The 16,727-nt window shown below is 47.5% G+C and overlaps 11 protein-coding genes across 11 annotated transcripts; 3 read left to right on the top strand and 8 right to left on the bottom strand. All coding sequences in view use genetic code 12, as the record gives it.

Annotated features, from left to right (window-relative positions):
* Nucleotides 1-24: 24 nt before the first annotated feature.
* PSN45_001292 (NADPH-dependent methylglyoxal reductase) lies at nt 25-1,023 on the bottom strand (the record flags this gene model as incomplete). Its single annotated transcript, XM_006690452.1, has 1 exon — nt 25-1,023. One exon carries the CDS (start codon nt 1,021-1,023, stop codon nt 25-27), a length of 999 nt encoding a protein of 332 aa, XP_006690515.1.
* A 175-nt stretch (nt 1,024-1,198) lies between these two features.
* On the bottom strand, nt 1,199-1,909 carry PSN45_001291 (uncharacterized protein; the record flags this gene model as incomplete). Its single annotated transcript, XM_006690454.1, has 1 exon — nt 1,199-1,909. The coding sequence occupies one exon, from the start codon at nt 1,907-1,909 to the stop codon at nt 1,199-1,201; it is 711 nt and encodes a 236-aa protein (XP_006690517.1).
* A 1,784-nt stretch (nt 1,910-3,693) lies between these two features.
* Nucleotides 3,694-4,848, bottom strand: RNY1_2 (ribonuclease T2-like; the record flags this gene model as incomplete). Its single annotated transcript, XM_006690456.1, has 1 exon — nt 3,694-4,848. The coding sequence occupies one exon, from the start codon at nt 4,846-4,848 to the stop codon at nt 3,694-3,696; it is 1,155 nt and encodes a 384-aa protein (XP_006690519.1).
* Nucleotides 4,849-5,093: 245 nt separating this feature from the next.
* Nucleotides 5,094-6,443, bottom strand: SAH1 (S-adenosyl-L-homocysteine hydrolase; the record flags this gene model as incomplete). The annotated part of the gene is made up of 1 exon (XM_006690065.2): nt 5,094-6,443. The coding sequence occupies one exon, from the start codon at nt 6,441-6,443 to the stop codon at nt 5,094-5,096; it is 1,350 nt and encodes a 449-aa protein (XP_006690128.2).
* A 210-nt stretch (nt 6,444-6,653) lies between these two features.
* GLN3 (glutamine-repressible protein regulator) lies at nt 6,654-8,213 on the bottom strand (the record flags this gene model as incomplete). The annotated part of the gene is made up of 1 exon (XM_006690066.2): nt 6,654-8,213. The coding sequence occupies one exon, from the start codon at nt 8,211-8,213 to the stop codon at nt 6,654-6,656; it is 1,560 nt and encodes a 519-aa protein (XP_006690129.1).
* A 338-nt stretch (nt 8,214-8,551) lies between these two features.
* PSN45_001287 (uncharacterized protein) lies at nt 8,552-9,823 on the bottom strand (the record flags this gene model as incomplete). Its single annotated transcript, XM_006690068.2, has 1 exon — nt 8,552-9,823. One exon carries the CDS (start codon nt 9,821-9,823, stop codon nt 8,552-8,554), a length of 1,272 nt encoding a protein of 423 aa, XP_006690131.1.
* Nucleotides 9,824-10,101: 278 nt separating this feature from the next.
* DUG1 (Cys-Gly metallodipeptidase) lies at nt 10,102-11,547 on the bottom strand (the record flags this gene model as incomplete). Its single annotated transcript, XM_006690069.1, has 1 exon — nt 10,102-11,547. One exon carries the CDS (start codon nt 11,545-11,547, stop codon nt 10,102-10,104), a length of 1,446 nt encoding a protein of 481 aa, XP_006690132.1.
* Nucleotides 11,548-11,681: 134 nt separating this feature from the next.
* Nucleotides 11,682-13,121, top strand: PSN45_001285 (uncharacterized protein; the record flags this gene model as incomplete). The annotated part of the gene is made up of 1 exon (XM_006690070.2): nt 11,682-13,121. The coding sequence occupies one exon, from the start codon at nt 11,682-11,684 to the stop codon at nt 13,119-13,121; it is 1,440 nt and encodes a 479-aa protein (XP_006690133.1).
* A 212-nt stretch (nt 13,122-13,333) lies between these two features.
* On the top strand, nt 13,334-14,152 carry SDT1 (Putative suppressor of disruption of TFIIS; the record flags this gene model as incomplete). Its single annotated transcript, XM_006690071.2, has 1 exon — nt 13,334-14,152. One exon carries the CDS (start codon nt 13,334-13,336, stop codon nt 14,150-14,152), a length of 819 nt encoding a protein of 272 aa, XP_006690134.1.
* Nucleotides 14,153-14,489: 337 nt separating this feature from the next.
* On the top strand, nt 14,490-15,308 carry FSH3 (Family of serine hydrolases 3; the record flags this gene model as incomplete). Its single annotated transcript, XM_006690072.1, has 1 exon — nt 14,490-15,308. The coding sequence occupies one exon, from the start codon at nt 14,490-14,492 to the stop codon at nt 15,306-15,308; it is 819 nt and encodes a 272-aa protein (XP_006690135.1).
* Nucleotides 15,309-15,394: 86 nt separating this feature from the next.
* Nucleotides 15,395-16,667, bottom strand: PSN45_001282 (protein disulfide-isomerase; the record flags this gene model as incomplete). Its single annotated transcript, XM_066157629.1, has 2 exons — nt 15,395-16,279; nt 16,416-16,667. 2 exons carry the CDS (start codon nt 16,665-16,667, stop codon nt 15,395-15,397), a joined length of 1,137 nt encoding a protein of 378 aa, XP_066013726.1.
* Nucleotides 16,668-16,727: the final 60 nt, after the last annotated feature.

Here is a 16,727-nt window from a genome sequence, read left to right as displayed (position 1 = left end):
ACTGTGCGCATTCGTTTATATAGTCTATGAAGCCACATACTCGGGGTGCTGGTCAATTAACTGCTGGATGGTGTCGATAACCGACTGTTTCAAGCTGATGAAAGGACCTACAAGAGACCTGGTTTTTTCGTTTTGAATCTGAGGCAAATTACCGTACTCCGCAACCTTTGAAGCATCTCCCTTAGGGAGATAACTGAGTTGTGGGAAGTTTGCACGAATGATATCAACCAACCTCTGGGTGTTGAACTTGACATCATACATATACAAACGAAGCTTGGTGAGCTCGGTTTCAAAAGCGAAGATATGAGCTTTTGCAACGTCTCTCACATCGATGAAGGCTCCCGCCAGCGGAGGAAGTGGATCATCACTGTTCAACTTGATAAGTTTTCCCACAAAGTTGGCGCTGTGGTTCAATGGAAGTTTGGCATTGGAAGCAACTGCTTGTGGACCAAACACAAAAGTAGGGTGCACCACGTTGAAGGTGAAATTAGGCTTTTCCTTCTCCACAAAGTCCCATACGGCCCTCTCAGCGAACGTCTTGGAGATCTTGTATCCCATCAAACCAGTGGCACCGTCATTTCTACCGAGATTACACCACGATTCTTCAGTGACCACCGAGTCCTTTCCATCTGTGGGAGAGACGATAGCGGCATTGGAGGACGTAAACACGAATCTCTTCACTAGCGGGGCATACTTCTTTACAGCCTCAAGGGCATTCAAAGTTCCGGCAATGGCAGGAACAATAATGACGTTTTCGATATCGTCACTCTCCAAGATGAGTGGGGAGGCATTATGGAAGAAACCCACGATATCATGGTGTTTCTGCAACGCCTTATCAAATGCTCCTGGCTCAGCGATGTCGGGAACCACTTCATATTCAAGGGGTGGGAAGCTTTTCTTCAATTCTTGGCCCTTTTCTTCGGATCTAACGGTACCCACCACTGAGTAACCTTTTTCAAGCAACTGAGCCAACAAATGCTGGGCGATATACCCATTGACACCGGTAATGAAGACTTTAGACATTATAGCGGTTGAGAAAAAAAGTGAGTTGAATCGTCGAATATCCGCAATCAAATGCGGAAAGTGTCCTCCGCAGTCTTGCTGCAAAAACATCGAGCCCGGTAGAGTGGGCGTGTGCAGCCCAACCTCTGTTCACACATATATTCACGATAATGTATTACATATTAAACGAAGACACCTACGTGGATTTAGCGGGCGCAGACAAGTCGACTTCGGTGGTATCTGGATCAGCCACTGTTGGCTCCGGCACGTCAGCTTCAGCCTCTGTCTCTGCCTCTTTCACAACATCCTGGTCGCTCTCAGCCTTATTTTCCTCATCCGTGACAACCCCAGTGTTGGTGGTTTTAAGAGCTGGAGAAACGTCTATGTCGAACAAGGCTCCCGTCAACACATTGTTTCCACCCGCTACCAATGTCTTGGTTTTGGCTGCTGGAATCACCACGTAGAGAATCGTCAATGCCAACGACGCAATCGACAACAACCACGACAAAACGGCAAACGCCAACAACGCCTTTCCATTATGACAAGCCTTCCGATAATCGTGGAGTATTGAGTGATAGTACCCATAGTCACCAATATCACAGGAAATTGACCCATACTGGGCGTCAGCAATGCTTGCAAACGATGCCAACCAGAGAATGAACAAAACCGACTCACTTACCAACAACGAAATGGTGGGTAAAAGAGGATACACTTTAGGGATCACCGTGAGAGCGATATATATCAAGGTCAAGACGGCAGTGGCAATACAAAGCCCAGCTCTACCGGAAGTGAAACTGGTGGAGGCCAAGGCCGCCCCACATCCCAATACAATAATACTGAACAACAATTGGGTGGCCCTGACGCCAAGGGTCACACGCCCTTTCAAAGTAGAAAACAAACCAAGCATCGTTGAAGTTAAAACAAAAATTTTGGGAGGAAACAACCCCCCGTTTAAATACACTTTCTGGTTGTCAACAATTGGCTCGGGCCAAGGAAAACAGACACAGACACATGCAAAACCATAATATGAGAGCGTGTCTACCGCTAATCCTTCTACTGAAAAGAGTCGTAAGTGAAATGCCAAAGTGCCACATCAACTATCTATCGGCGGGGTATGGGGTTTGTGGCTGGAAGGCCTGACGAGGCTGATCATGTCGGTCGCATACAGCCAACCCACTTACTGGGAGTAGATCATTGCCGCCTCTCACGATAATTGCTCTGGGTTGATGATTAGTCATTCACATCTCAAAGGGACGATCAAAGTTCGTAAATAAGAGGCTTTCGTGCAAAAAGTCAATTGCGTGTCCCTGGTCGACCGCTTCTATTGTTTATCTGCAACAAGCCCCCAAAATAGACGAATTAAAGGTGGGCCACGCCACTCCCACATGCAGGTTGTTTTGCTTAGCTGCCCCAGCCGCTCAGGGGAAGACCCTGGGATTCGTACCAATTGTACCCCGAGCAGGCCCAGTCCTTTCAGGATGGCCAGAACCCCTCCTAATCCCATACCATAACTGTCTTCAAATCCCATGTTTCGATTTTTCAATATCGCTGGAAGTGTTCCCTATACATATCGCCATAAGTATTCCTAATACGTGCTGCATAAATATCGTAGAGTGAAATTATGTAATTACATGTTCTGAAAAGATAAATCCGCTTTATGAAAACCAAGCATTCCAAAATATCAGTTAGTTCTTTCCTTTACTAGTTTATTGTATTTCTTTCTCCGTTGTCATAGTAAACCTTTTGGTATCCTGAAGATACTAACGTCTTCCATGATCCTTTGACAAGAATGAGGTTTTGAAGTGGTCTGGCATTCCCAAATCGGTTGCTTCTCTGAAAGACACGAAAGTGTTCAAAGAGTCCCGAAGTTTTGCTCTTGACTGTCATGGACTTCATCGTGAAAACTGCTGTTGAAATATTTGTATACACGTATGTCTGACGCCTTAGAGTTTACTAATCTGGATCAATCTCCTACTTATCCTTCTAGTTACTGAAAATACTGGCTTCGGTAAAAGCCCAAATAGACAAAAGGTGGGCCAAGCAATTCCCACATACAGGTTGTTTTCTTAAAAGCATCTTCTGCTCCGGTTGTTTAAGAGAACTCCTTGAATTATACCCAGCCGTATTTTTTCATATTCATCCTGAAGGCAGGTCGCTAATTTATTGTCAAACTGTACAATTTCCAGCACATTTATCCTCAGACTTTTGACGCATTTTCTCGATATGCATAAACGAATGTACGAGAAAGGGCTTCAACTTGAAGTGTTTTACATTCGTACATACAGGGAAAATAGCAGTAATGAATCCACTGCCTTTTGATGTCAGTCAAATATTCAAGGATGTCCATAGAGTATGCTGTATTAGTGTTTGATTTCGTATTCTTTCAACTATGATTGTAACATTTGGAAGGAGGCCATCAACCCTGTGAATCTTCGCTTTGCACTCTAAAACACAAATCCCCCCACTTTTGAAAAAACGCATGAGGAGAGAAGATGAATTCCAGTGGTTTTCTCGATTTTCAAAACACCAGCCACCACCCCATGAAAACTGGAAAAGAACTAAAATGTATACCACCTGGGCCGTTTAGTATTCCTTTTCTGTGTACTCTCGCTGCTGAATAGTTCCTATTATTGTAACAGGATTTCAACTTCCTGTTCAGGTAATTACAGAAAAAAATACTGGTGTATATTTCTAAAACTCTTCGAACTGGAGCTCAAACTCCTGGCACGTCCCATCGGACAACACAATATCCTTCTGATCATTAGTGCCGTCAACACACCACTTAAACACGTTGTTGTACCCTACTTTTCCATCTTTCACGTTGAATTGATTTTTTGTGTTTTTACTGCGATTGCACTTGAGAGCATTGTCTTCCACAAAACACGTTCCTTTGCTCGACAAAAGGTTGTAACCACCAAACTCAGCTTTCTTAACCCTGAAGGTAGCACACGTTCCTTTGGTGAAAAACTTTCCACTCGAAATGGCACATCCGTTTCCTATCTTCAAGTATCCTGTGGGTAAGTCTGAAGGATGTTTAGGAGGTGGTGGAATATGCCCAAGAGATCCTTTGGGAAAGAATTTGATGCCAGTCTCAGGACATCTCGAAGACTGCGATGCATCAATGGGCACAAACTGCTCGCCCGTCAAAGGGCCTTGTAAGTGGTGGTAGTACCACACCTCCTGAAGACCATTGTACTTGTTACAGTGGAAGTACACCTTTTTGCCACCAAAGTTCTTGTCTAATGCCGACTGAATCTCGCTCTTGGTGTATGTCTTGTCGTTGGATGGAACAATGCCTTCGGCTGCCAAAAACTGGAAAGTGTCGAGCTTTTTGTACAACTCGACCGTGACTCTAAAGTAATCATACACATTTTGGTGTGGCTTGTAGCTGGAATAGCAATTGGGCTTGATGGTATTAACACAGGTTCCATGTTTGTTGAACTCGTGCTCCCACAAACTCTCGTCATGGCCGTTGAAGTTCTTCCAGTATTCCTCTAAGTCTGACAACAATGCTGGGTCAAACAGCGATAAGATCTCCTTGGGGTTATGGACCTCGAGTGATGGGTCACAGAACTGGTCGTAGGTGTTGTCGGCCGAGCAGCGGTTGGGCCACAACCCGTGGAGAGTGAAAGTCTCGTTTCCACCAATTGGTGGGTAGTAATCCCAGAATTGCGTGAGTAAAAGGATGCCGCCAGGGCTTTCGAAACAACAAGAGTTTTCAATGGGAGTGGAATTTGTGCACGTCGCAGGCACAAACGGACAACTGTTGGTAGTCCCCAAGTCATCTGGAGCCCCGAAGAACACGGAGCCGAGAGTGCTGAAGCCTATAAGTGGATTAATTAACATGGGACAAAAGAATGTAGTCAGCGAAAATGACTTTATCTTATCGCGCGCGTGGAGCGGCTGGTTTATAAATCGTCTAATCTGCCCCCGACACCCAGCAAAGTCTACGGTTGGTCCGTTGAGGAATTGTTTATTAATTTATAATATACCTTTAACCCAATCAAAGATAAGTCAAGTCATTAAGTCATTATGCAGTTGATGCAAGGAGAACAACAAAAATCAAGCAGTACAAAAAACGCAAAGGTAGCCTAATATCTGTAGATATCAGCCTTGAAAGGACCTTCCACCGCAATATCCAAGTATTCGGCTTGGACCTTGCTCAAGGCAGATAATCTGACTCCCAAGTGATCCAAGTGCAATCTGGCGACGGTTTCGTCCAAGATCTTTGGCAACAAGTGGACACCAACATCGAAGTCACCAGCCTTGGCAAATTCTGGGTACTTGCTTCTGAATTCGAGGTTCTTGGAGTTGAACAAAGCGATTTGAGCCAACACCTGGTTGGAGAAAGAACAGGACATCACGAACGAGGAGTGACCAGTGGCACATCCCAAGTTGACCAATCTACCTTCGGCCAACAAGATCACGTGTCTACCGTTCTTCAACAAGAATCTGTCGACTTGAGGCTTGATGTTCACCACCGATTCGGCATTGGCCTTCAACCAGGCCACATCGATTTCAATGTCAAAGTGACCAATGTTACAAACAATGGCATCATTTGGCATCTTGGAGAAGTGTTCTCCTGTGATGATATCTCTACAACCGGTGGTGGTGACAAAGATTTGTCCCACAGACGCAACCTCTTCCATTGGTAACACCTCGTAACCCGAAACAGCAGCTTGCAAAGCGTTGATAGGGTCGATTTCGGTGACAATCACCTTGGCTCCCATTCCTCTCAAGGCCATGGCACAACCCTTACCAACATCACCGAAACCAGCAACCACAGCGGTCTTACCGGCAATCATAACGTCGGTGGCTCTCTTAATACCATCGATAAGAGATTCTCTGCATCCGTACAAGTTGTCGAACTTGGACTTGGTGACCGAGTCGTTAACGTTGATGGCTGGGACCTTCAAGTCTCCTTCCTTCAACATCTTGTATAAGTGGTGAACACCGGTGGTGGTTTCCTCAGACAATCCGAAACAGCCTTCCAACATTTCAGGGTACTTCTTGTGGACCAAAGAGGTCAAGTCTCCACCATCATCCAAGATCAAGTTCAACTTCTTGTTGTCCTTGAAAGCGAACAATTGCTGGTCAAGACACCACAAGTATTCTTCTTCAGTTTCTCCCTTCCAAGCAAACACTGGGACACCAGAAGCAGCAATGGCAGCAGCAGCGTGGTCCTGGGTGGAGAAAATGTTACAGGAAGTCCAGGTGACCTCGGCCCCCAAAGCTGTCAAAGTTTCGATCAAAACAGCGGTTTGGATGGTCATGTGCAAACAACCGGCGATTCTAGCACCTTTTAAAGGTTGGTCTTGGCCGTACTTTTTTCTGATGTGCATCAAACCAGGCATTTCGTTTTCGGACAATTCGATGTCCTTTCTGCCGAAGGCGGCCAAGGAGATGTCGGCGACTTTGTAGTTAAGAGCTGGAGCAGACATGATATAAGTTATTTAAAGAAAAACTTGGTGGTAGAAAAAAAGAGACTTAGATCGCACTTTATATGAAGAACGTTGGGAAAATTTTTCACCACCTTTGTGTAAGTAATAAACGAGCAGACCGAGAAACGACAAACGAGCCTCGACACGGGTGCAAAATTTATGGGGATCGTTTTATTATCGTAAACCATTATAATATACAAAGACTGGGCCTTAGATCTCGAACTTCAACCAGTCGAGGTCTTGGGGTAAATTGTCTTGGTTAATGAACGTCTTGGACGAAAGGTCCATTCGGGGGTTCATGGCAATGGGGGACTCGCTAATAAGGGAGTTGTGTCTATTGGAGCTGAAAGAGCTTTGTGACGTCACCGAACTGGTCTCTATATGTACATTGGAGTTTCTGTGTTTTTGGGAGAACAGGAGCTGTGACGGAGGTGCTTGGGGGATGGGGCCAACTGGTTTATCAAAAAAGCTGGGGTGGGCCATCATATTAAGGGAATTAGAATTGGAGCTTACAAATGAGTTGCGTTTGGGGATTGAGCTGACGATTTTGCGGGCATTGAACGAGTTGGAGACGGAGCTGGGGTACTGTAACGACTGTAACGACGTGGCAGATGGTCTCCGGCTAGCACTGCCAATGTTCATGTTGATATCTGACTTCTTCCGTTTGAACGACTGGCTGTGCTCAGGGTTGATAGTAAATGGGGATGCTGGACTGTTGGGGATGGATCCGGGGGTTCTATTAGGAATGGGGATGGATTTGGAGTCGTTGAACGACGGTTTGGGCAAGATCAACACATTTCGGGGCCGCGAGCCGGGGATCGAGGTGGAAGAAGTGACACTTCCTGGGGTATTAGCGTTGTTCTCGTCCGAGTTGGCGTCGATGGGCGAGCTGTAGTTGGAGTGTGCAACCCCCACACTGATTCTGGATCTGTCGGCCGAAACCATGGTGCTGTTGAGAGAGTTGGGCAAAGAACTCGAGAGCTTGGTGGAGCTGGCTGATTTTCTGGACGACCGCTTTTTTATCACGTCGGTCTTCAAGCTGAGTGGCCGCATGGTGCCATGAAGCTTGAGGAACAACCCACAGGCATTGCACAAGGTCTTACCGTCGGGGTCTTTACGCCATAACGGCGTTTTCACCGTGTGACAGTTGTGACACTCGATGAGCTTGTCAGAGGGCATTTTGTGCTGCGACAACGACATGGTCAAGTTGGACTTGGGTGCGAGCTTGGTAAACGACTTTTGTCTCAAGGAGTTGGTGTTGGCGTTGGCGGGAGACGAAAATGTCTCGATGTTATTATTACCGCAATACGGACCTTTGGGGGTCAAAGCACTTATTTGAACGGGGGAAATCGTGGTGGTGGCCTCCCGCTTTATCTTCCCGGTTACCGTCATCGACTGCAACAGGTGAGTGTGGGGTGGCGAGTAGTCGTTGATGCTCGCAGGGGTTATGTCCATAATCGAATTTATGGCAGCAGACTTGACTCCCGTGTGGCCATTGCCATTACCGGAAAAACCAGGCTTTTCGGGATAGTCCACTGACAAAGGACTCAAGAGATCAAGCACATTGTGAAAACTGCTGGCGCCCATGTCGGTTTCTGTTTCAATAGGTCCATAACCTTCAGGAGAAGAATCAATGTTCAACCGGGTGATCAGGCGGGCGTTTTCCTTTCTAAGATGGCGATTTTCCATCCGTGCTTGGAGCGATAACAACTTTTTGGCCGAGTTGTACAACTGGTATATCGAAGGACTGTCGAAATCCTTTTGGGTCATATTGAGTGTTTTGTCGCTTAGTTGTTGGAAGAAGGATTTTTTGACGAGCAGGAGGGTTTATGCAAGGATCCAGCGCTATTGTGGACGTTATTATATGAATGGACAAGCCTATTGAAGATGGGATTTGATGTCTCAAGTAGTAAAATTAGTCCACCTGGTAACAAATTGACTCTTAAAATGTCTTCAAAAAATTTCGCAAAAAACGAGTGAGCAGACAATGGGTTACACAAAACGCCGCCCACACGGACTTAACTCGATTACCGTATCGGGCAGGCTGTGCCGCGGCCGCCGCCGATGTCTATCTAGGCTGTACTGTGCATTATCTATTAGTCGTTACGTTACAGGTGGGCAGGGGCCGACTCTGGGTGAGTGGCTGGAACAAGCCCGGCCTCAGGGAGGTCCGTGGTGGCAGACACCGTCTCCCGGCGCCGGTGCCGACCACCATTATGGTGATTTATGCTACTGGAATTGTTGCTGAGGGTGCTCGCATCGGTATTATAATCAGCATGAAGTCGGTACTTATAGGTGACACCCTTGATGCGGTCCGACGTGTTGGCACCGTGGACGGCCGCCACGTCGATGGCCCCAGGCCCACCGCTGGCCAATATCATGTCACATTCTCGAATCACTCGCAATATCGCATCGCACACAATACGCTTTACAGGAACATTGGTCTTTTTAAACCCATTACCACCACCAGCCGGGGTCCGTGATACAAGGTTGGCGTTCCACACGCTGATGATGTCCTCATCACGACGAATACTCACCACCACGCCGTTGATATCGGAAAAGGCCACCTTTACCACGTCCTCCGCCGTGTCGTCTCCCGTCAGAAGCGATCCAGTAACAAAGCTAAGCACCAATCTCTCCCAGATCAAACTCGTACGGGCCCGCACGGTGGCGTCATCGTCCACATCGCCCCCGGCACCGTCGCTGTCGCTACTGGCACTTTTGCGAGGGAATTTAAATACCCACCGACCGCCTCGAGAATTGAAAGGGTCCTCCCACATCGGCGGGATGCCTGCTTTAAACATGAAATATTCGGTACCAATCTCCAGGTCTTTGGGTGTAACAAGGTGGCTGAAGCTGGTCCATAACTGCTCGACACTCGCCACGTACTTGGTGGTAGCATCGGCACCAGACCCGCCATAAATAGGAAACTCGAGCTCTTGCGTCCGCAGCAAGTAGTTTTTACCGTCCCTCTGCTTGGGCTGGCTGTACCGAGCATGGTGCCAGAATGTCCAGCAGTACGGAACAATGTGGAGGTGGCCCACGGCCACCTCTGCCTCCACCACGGCCGAAGGCACCTTCATGGCGTCGTGATTCATCAACTCCTGGCGATGACGGTTTCTTCCGTAGTTATGGTTGTTGTTGTGACTGTGGTTGTGGTTGTGGTGATTGGGGCCAACAGCGTGGTTCTGGCCGTCGCGGGTATCGCCGTGGCCCCGGCTCCGGTCGCGGTTGTCCCTGTGAATGTCTTTGTGGTTGTCTCTGTGATGGTGGGGGGTTTCTCTCAGTCTAACAGCGGAACGGAACGGGGTGGGTTCTTTGGCGTTTTGGTTCATGATCCGGTTGAACAAAGACTCCGCTCTCTTCAAGTTCTCCGACATCGTGTGATTGGGTAGAACTGTTCCGTGGGTTAGGGCTGGGGGAAGGTGGTGCTCGGGGTTTTGGCAGTGGTATTATGGTAAAAATTTTCAGTTGGTTTGGCCGCGAATGCGAATACTAACGTGCGAGGCAAAAGAAGGGAACGAAGTCTCTGTAAGGAATGAGGTGTCTGTATTATGAGATGATATCTCTATATAATTACCTTTCCCTTCGTCTTAAAGGAAGACACTACACTTGGCTGAATCTTGGTGATCTTGTTTATAATAAATACTCAATATACTCATTGTTTGGCATAGTAGTGCAAATAGGCTCCCAAGGTCTTGCACCCATTAATGTAATTGGACATATCCAACTTCTCATTGATCGAATGGGCCCCGTCATCTCCCCGTCCCATGGGCAACAACAAGACGTCCTTTCCGAGCTCTTGTTCGAACGACAAGGTGATGGGAATCGAGCCTCCTTCTCGAGTGAAGTCCGGCTCAATGTTCCACACATCGACAGTAGCCTTGGCTGCTGCCGTGAAATTATCATTGAATGGGTTGGACACCCAGTAGTTCCCGTCGTGGATCAACTGGGCCTTCAAGGTATTAACAGAACCCAACTTGGCAAACTGTTCGTTACAAAAGTCAACCACCAACTGGTCCAACTTACGAGGCTCGATGTTTGGCACCGTTCTGATCGAGAACTTACCCGACACACGCGCAGGGATGACGGTCTTGGCTCCCGGAGCAGAGAACCCCCCTTCGATCCCGTGTAACGACAAGGATGGGTATCTCCATCTGTGCTTCAAAGCATCTTTCTTGTTGTCGTGCAACGAGATCTTGGCTCCCGTGGCGTCGTTCAAGTCGTCGATCAGGTAGTCGATTGGATCATATAACTTGTCTTCCTCGTCGGTCAAGGGGGCCACCATCTCGGCGATGCCGGGGATTTGGATGCGTCCTTGCGAATCCACCAACAGGCCCATTACCTTCACCAAGTCGGTCATAGGCTCTCCCACCATTCCTCCAAAGATCCCCGAGTGCAAGTCGGCCGCCGGACCCAGGACAACGATTTCGTAGTAATGAACCCCCCGCAAACCATACGTCAACACTGGTTTTCTGGTGCCCAACCAATAATTGTCAGAAATGCAGGTGGCATCGACAGTAGAAAAATACTTCTTGGCCTCCTGGGCAATCAACTCAGGCAACCCCACGGAGCCACTCTCCTCCATTCCCTCGAAGCAGCACACGATGTTGACAGGCAACTCCCATCCCAACTGGCGGTGGGCTTCGATCACGTTAAGCCAGCCCATCACCGGGCCCTTGTCGTCGGTGGAACCACGGCCGTACAAAATGTCCTTGACGGTATCGTGGGTCAACACAAACGGGTCAGTGTTCCACCCGTCCTCGATCAACGCTGGTTGTACGTCGTAGTGGCCATAAATAAGCACCGTCTTCTTGGAGGAATCAGCACCACTCCGTGCCAACACCACCGGTGGCAATGGCAACTTGGGGTCGTTCACTGGGGGTGGTTGGATACCCAAGTCCTTCTTTTGGATGTCGACAAAGCCCAATGCTGTCAACTCATCCACCAAAAAATCGGCCATTTTGGCCACCTCTGGTCTCAAGGTTTCGTCCGCAGAAACAGACTTGATGGCAACAGCCCGGGTTAATCTATCAATGAAGCGAGGCTTCAACTCCTCGATCTTGTCGAACAATGGTTCTAAGGGTAACTTGTCGTGGGTCATCTTGTGGTGGGAAAAAGACTAAAAAATTCTGGTAGCTTTAGGATTCTCCCTAGCCGTTTGAATTGATGGCTGCGATGCAAATGCCGCGACTTGTGCCCGCGACAAATTCGCAGGGAAATTGAAAACGACCCCACATGAGTACCAACAGCAGCAGCAGCAGTGAGGATGAGCTCCAGGGCTTGGTGGGGCCGTCGTTCCGCCCCGCCACGTCCTTTGCCCTGAACAGTGGTGCCTCCACCGACGTCGACACAGAAGATGTTTCCTTGGATTCGGTCCTAATAGTACCTCCACAAACCAGCCTAAGGCGACAACAACTTGCCCAACGTGACCGAGAGATCAAGGCCGGCTTGGACGAAAAGTCCCGTGTTCTGGACGCCCGGAGGGCCAAGATTCGCAAGTTGAAGCACCAGCTTTTGGTCGAATTGAGACATGACGGTACTGTCTCATCCTCTACCAGAAAATCATACTACACCAAACTCGCAGATCGGTTGGTGGCCGAAAGCACGGACCCTCAATCATACACACGGCGGTTCTACTTGTTTGATTGCATCCGTGACACGCCTCTGCCGTGTCCGGCACCGTTTGCAGACCCGGTTTGCTTTTTATCGGCGTTTGTGGCGTCCCCGACGCCATTTTCAGGACTCACGTCAGTGCCAGATCTTCAAAGAATCGACCAGTACCTAACCAGCATGTTGAACGAGGGCGTGGTGCTGTTCAATGGCGGGCTTGAGTGGGATTTTCTGGACTTGGGGGTAATTGGGGGTCTGGTGAAAGGGCCTCTCACATTTAAATTAAATCACGTCAACCCTAGTTCCGACGTGAACCTCTACCGAGTGTCCATCTTCATCAGGTTGTGTATTCTTGAGAAGAAGTTGGATGATCTGTCAGTTCCCCTGTTGTACAAGCTCTTTTTCCTCACGTTGTGCGATGCCAACTTGGTGGCAGACCACTATCCAAAACTAATCAGTTGTGCTTCGCTTTTGGATTACATGTATAGCCAGTATCCGTTGGACATCACCAAGCTCCTCACCGGTCTTATCAATGTCCGGTTCTACAATCACAAGAAGAAGATACCCATTCAGAAACAAGCGTATGAAATGTGGTACATCATTCTCAACATCACCAACACGGCTCTTAGGCTGGGTGACTACTCCGTGGGTAATAGTATTGCTCATGCCACGCGTCACTTTCTAGAGTTTACGTCGTTGAGGCAGTTTTCGGGGGATGTTGCTCGACTTGCTGCACAAGAGCATCCTGAGAATATGCTTGAAAATGTTGATGTCATCAACCAATTCCACAAACTCCACTATAAGCTCCGGCTTCTTAACTTTATTATAGATTACGACTTCCAGGTGCTGGAACTAAAGCAGGTCAGTGCCGATTTTTTGGCTGCGAAAAATGCATACCATAATCTTCTAGGGACTATCACGTTTTCCAAGTCCACAAGCGACCCGTTTAACCAGAGGGCGGTTATTTCTGAGCTCCTTGATGAGGATTACGTGCTTCTCGACTATTTCCACGTCAAGTTCAGTAAATACCATTCGTTCTTAGCAGGCGACCGGCTTTATCAATAGGCACCGTTTCATCACCGCTCATAAATGTACATAATTGCTCATCAATAAACACTTCAACATGCAGCTCTGATCGATGCCTGTGCCAGCACATTGAAATCCAGCTTATTCTAAGTCCATTCAATGCAAGCTTATACTAAATCCATTTAAATTGTCGCACACGGTTGGTCGCGCAAGTGCTAATTAAATACTGCCACTTGAGACGCATTTCTACCATGACTAGCCCTGTAACGTATACGAACCCCGAACTCGTCCAGGATACACGCCTTGGATGCACTGTCCAACTCCCACTTGGCTTTGGGCCCGTTCCTCCATCCCGCAAAAAGATATTCTACTTCGATATCGATAACTGTCTCTATCAAAGATCCACCAAAATCCACGATTTGATGCAATTGAAGATCCACGACTACTTCAAAACCCACTTGGAACTTGACGACAAAGACGCCCATGCTCTTCACATGAACTACTACCAGACATACGGGTTGGCATTGGAAGGGTTGGTGAGAAATCACAAGGTCGATGCGTTGAAGTACAACGAGCAGGTGGATGACTCATTAGACTTGAAATCGGTGTTGAGCTACAACCAGGAGTTGAGAAACATGTTGATTCGTATCAAGAAAACCCACCAGTTTGACTGTTTCTGGCTCCTCACAAATGCCTATAAGAACCATGCCTTACGGGTGGTTTCGTTCTTGGGAATTGGTGATTTGTTTGACGGCTTGACGTACTGTGACTACTCGGAGTCGCCCATTGTTTGCAAGCCCATGAAGTTGTACTTCGATAAGTGTTTGAGCATCACCGGTGTTGACAATAATGACTTGGACTTGGTATACTTTGTGGATGACAGTGAGATCAATGTCAAGGCCGCGTTGAAGTTGGGCTGGGGCCGGGTGTTCCACTTCATTGAAATAGATGCTGATTATGAGCGAATCTTGCAGCTGGACGACTTTGGTGAGTACTATAGCCAGGATAATAGTGACGGCCGCAAAATCACCATTCTTAGGAATATCTTGGAGTTGGAACTGGCATTGTGAAGGCTTAGAATTATAGACCCAGAAACTAGGGCCAGAAACCACAAGACTTGAACTAATGGCCCAGAAACTAAGGCGAGAAACTACAATACGTGCACTAATTGCACCCACAGTTCCAGTGTGCATCCATAGATTAGCTGGAAACCCAATCGACTCTCCTGCTGGCATATTTGTAGACTGAATAATATACTAGAAATACCCCTGGTTTCACCTGTCAGAGTACCCTGACCTCTTCATTATTCCACTGCTTGCCATCTGCCTCGCACCTGTTTCAAACTTATAGTACTCTACTATCTACTTACCTGGCTGCAAACTTCGCGATAAATTTTTCCAACTACACATGCCTTCTCCAGCCTACAAAGGAAGAGTCTTGTTCATCCACGGATACACACAGAACTCGCTGGTATTCTATGCCAAGACGTCTGCCTTGCGGAAGAAGCTCATCAAACTCGGATACAAATGCGTGTATTTGAACGGGCCTTGCAAGTTAACTCCTGCTGATTTACCATCCAGTGATGCCCTTAGTAAGTTCAGCTCCGTTGCTCCCACCGACTCCGAGGAAACTGGGTGCCGAAGCTGGTGGACTAAGTTGACCCAGCTGAATGACGGAGTCCTCTTGGAGGACGCCATCTCTACCATCAAAGACTACATTAAAAATAACACGGTTATTGAAGATGATGATCTCAAACAAGATTTGACAGAAGACCACAAACTCCCAGTAATGGGGGTGGTGGGTTTCTCCCAGGGGGCGGCATTGGCTGGTGTTCTAATGAGCCAGTTCCACCACTTGTTGGGCCCGGGCTTGCAATTCGTCGTGTTATACTCGGGGTTTAAGTTGGATACCTCCAAGAAATCGGGAAACGAGCACTACGCCAAATACTTTCAGAACAAGAGAAACCCCCAAGACTCTTTCAAGGTGTTACATGTTCTTGGAGAACTTGACACGGTGGTCAGCGAGGATCGGTCGATGGCGTTGTACGAGTATGCAAAGGAGTACTCGACAATACTCAAACACCCTGGGGGCCATTTTGTGCCCAACTCGAAGTTGTATGTGGAGCATGTCACCAACTGGATATGCACCGATGAGAAGAAGGAGGAGAAAAAGGAGGATGATCTCGACGACTTGCTTGATATGATGGATAACATCGGCAGAGCCTAGTATATACTATAGAATTATATTTATAACTTTACGAGTTCTGACCCATATATATATATATATAATTAGCACAAGTGGCGCATACGCTTCTATAGCTCGTCATGTTCAAGTTCGGGTTGCTTCTTTTGCTTCCTGATCTTTTTGCCGAGTCTGTACCTCTCGTACGTTTCCTTCTCCTTGTTGGATAACTCACCTTCCAATGGTTGCACTCCAGACTTCTCCATGATCCATTTTGAAATCTTCAACTTGTCATTAAGCTTTCCTTCGTACCGCAAAACTGATTTTTCTTCTGTGTCGATTAACAAGAGAGCCGACTTGCCCATTTTCTCCAATGGCAATTCCACCTCTTTGTCTCCAATAGACACCTTTGCATCAGTCGGTTGCTCCTTGATGGTAAAGACCCCGAAACTCACGAGACCCAAGTAGTCCACTGCCAAGGACTTGTACATGGCACTCAAGGCACTAACTTCGGTCACCAATAGCACTCTTTTGGTGGAATTGCCCTTGTTGAGCCAAGTGCTCACCTGTTCAAACAGGTGTACCCGTTTGACATAATTTTTGATCCGGCTGGCGAGGAAGTCCACAATCGGCTTGAACAGTCTCTGGCCAGTATACACCTCCGATACATGTTTTGTGACGGTAGGCTTGGTGGCGTCATACTTTGGTGGTCTGAACACTTTTAACGTGGGGAACCCAGTAACCTTCTCATCAGCACAGAGCTTTTTGTTATAGCCCTTGTCACAGTTCACGGCCGCCACGTGCACACTGTACCTCGCGTCGTTCTGAATGAACTTCCCCACCTTCTGGAACGTTGATTTCAACTGTTTACAATATCCACACCACGGAGCATAGAACTCGACAATCGTGGTGTAGTTGGATTTGTTGACCACCTTATCGAATGTGGCAGGTGTCAACTCGTAGATGTTCGGGTTCTTATCGTAGAACCCGTCGCTGGCTGCCAACACCGCCAAACACTGCCAAATAAAGAGTATGTACTTGTACAACACCATAGTTCCTAACAAATGATTTTCGCATTTCCAGCACATTCATCAAAGTAGCACCAATAACCGAAAAATTGTATTTATTGATTTATATTCCCTAGATATATACGCCCACGTAGTTGGACAACAAGATACTTCCGAACCCAATTGACAACGACGCGATGCTGGCACTCACCAAGTAACTCACATGAGACTTGTTCTTTAAATTGACCATCAAGGCCGTGGCCAACGACAAAAGAGTAAGGACCAATAACAACACCGTCACGAGCCCCAAGTTACGGTATACTATGCTTGGGTGGATTTCACTTGCCTCGTTGAGGAAAAGCGTATTGTACTGTTCGTACGAAGCACCGTATGACATTGTGGATGGGTTTGGCACAAAGAACACGTCTTGTTGAAGATTGAAAAATGACAAACGGTG

This window comes from Yamadazyma tenuis, chromosome 2 (assembly GCF_029203305.1).
Source record: "Yamadazyma tenuis chromosome 2, complete sequence".
NCBI lineage: Eukaryota > Fungi > Ascomycota > Pichiomycetes > Serinales > Debaryomycetaceae > Yamadazyma > Yamadazyma tenuis.
This window is presented reverse-complemented; position numbering and strand designations above follow the sequence as displayed.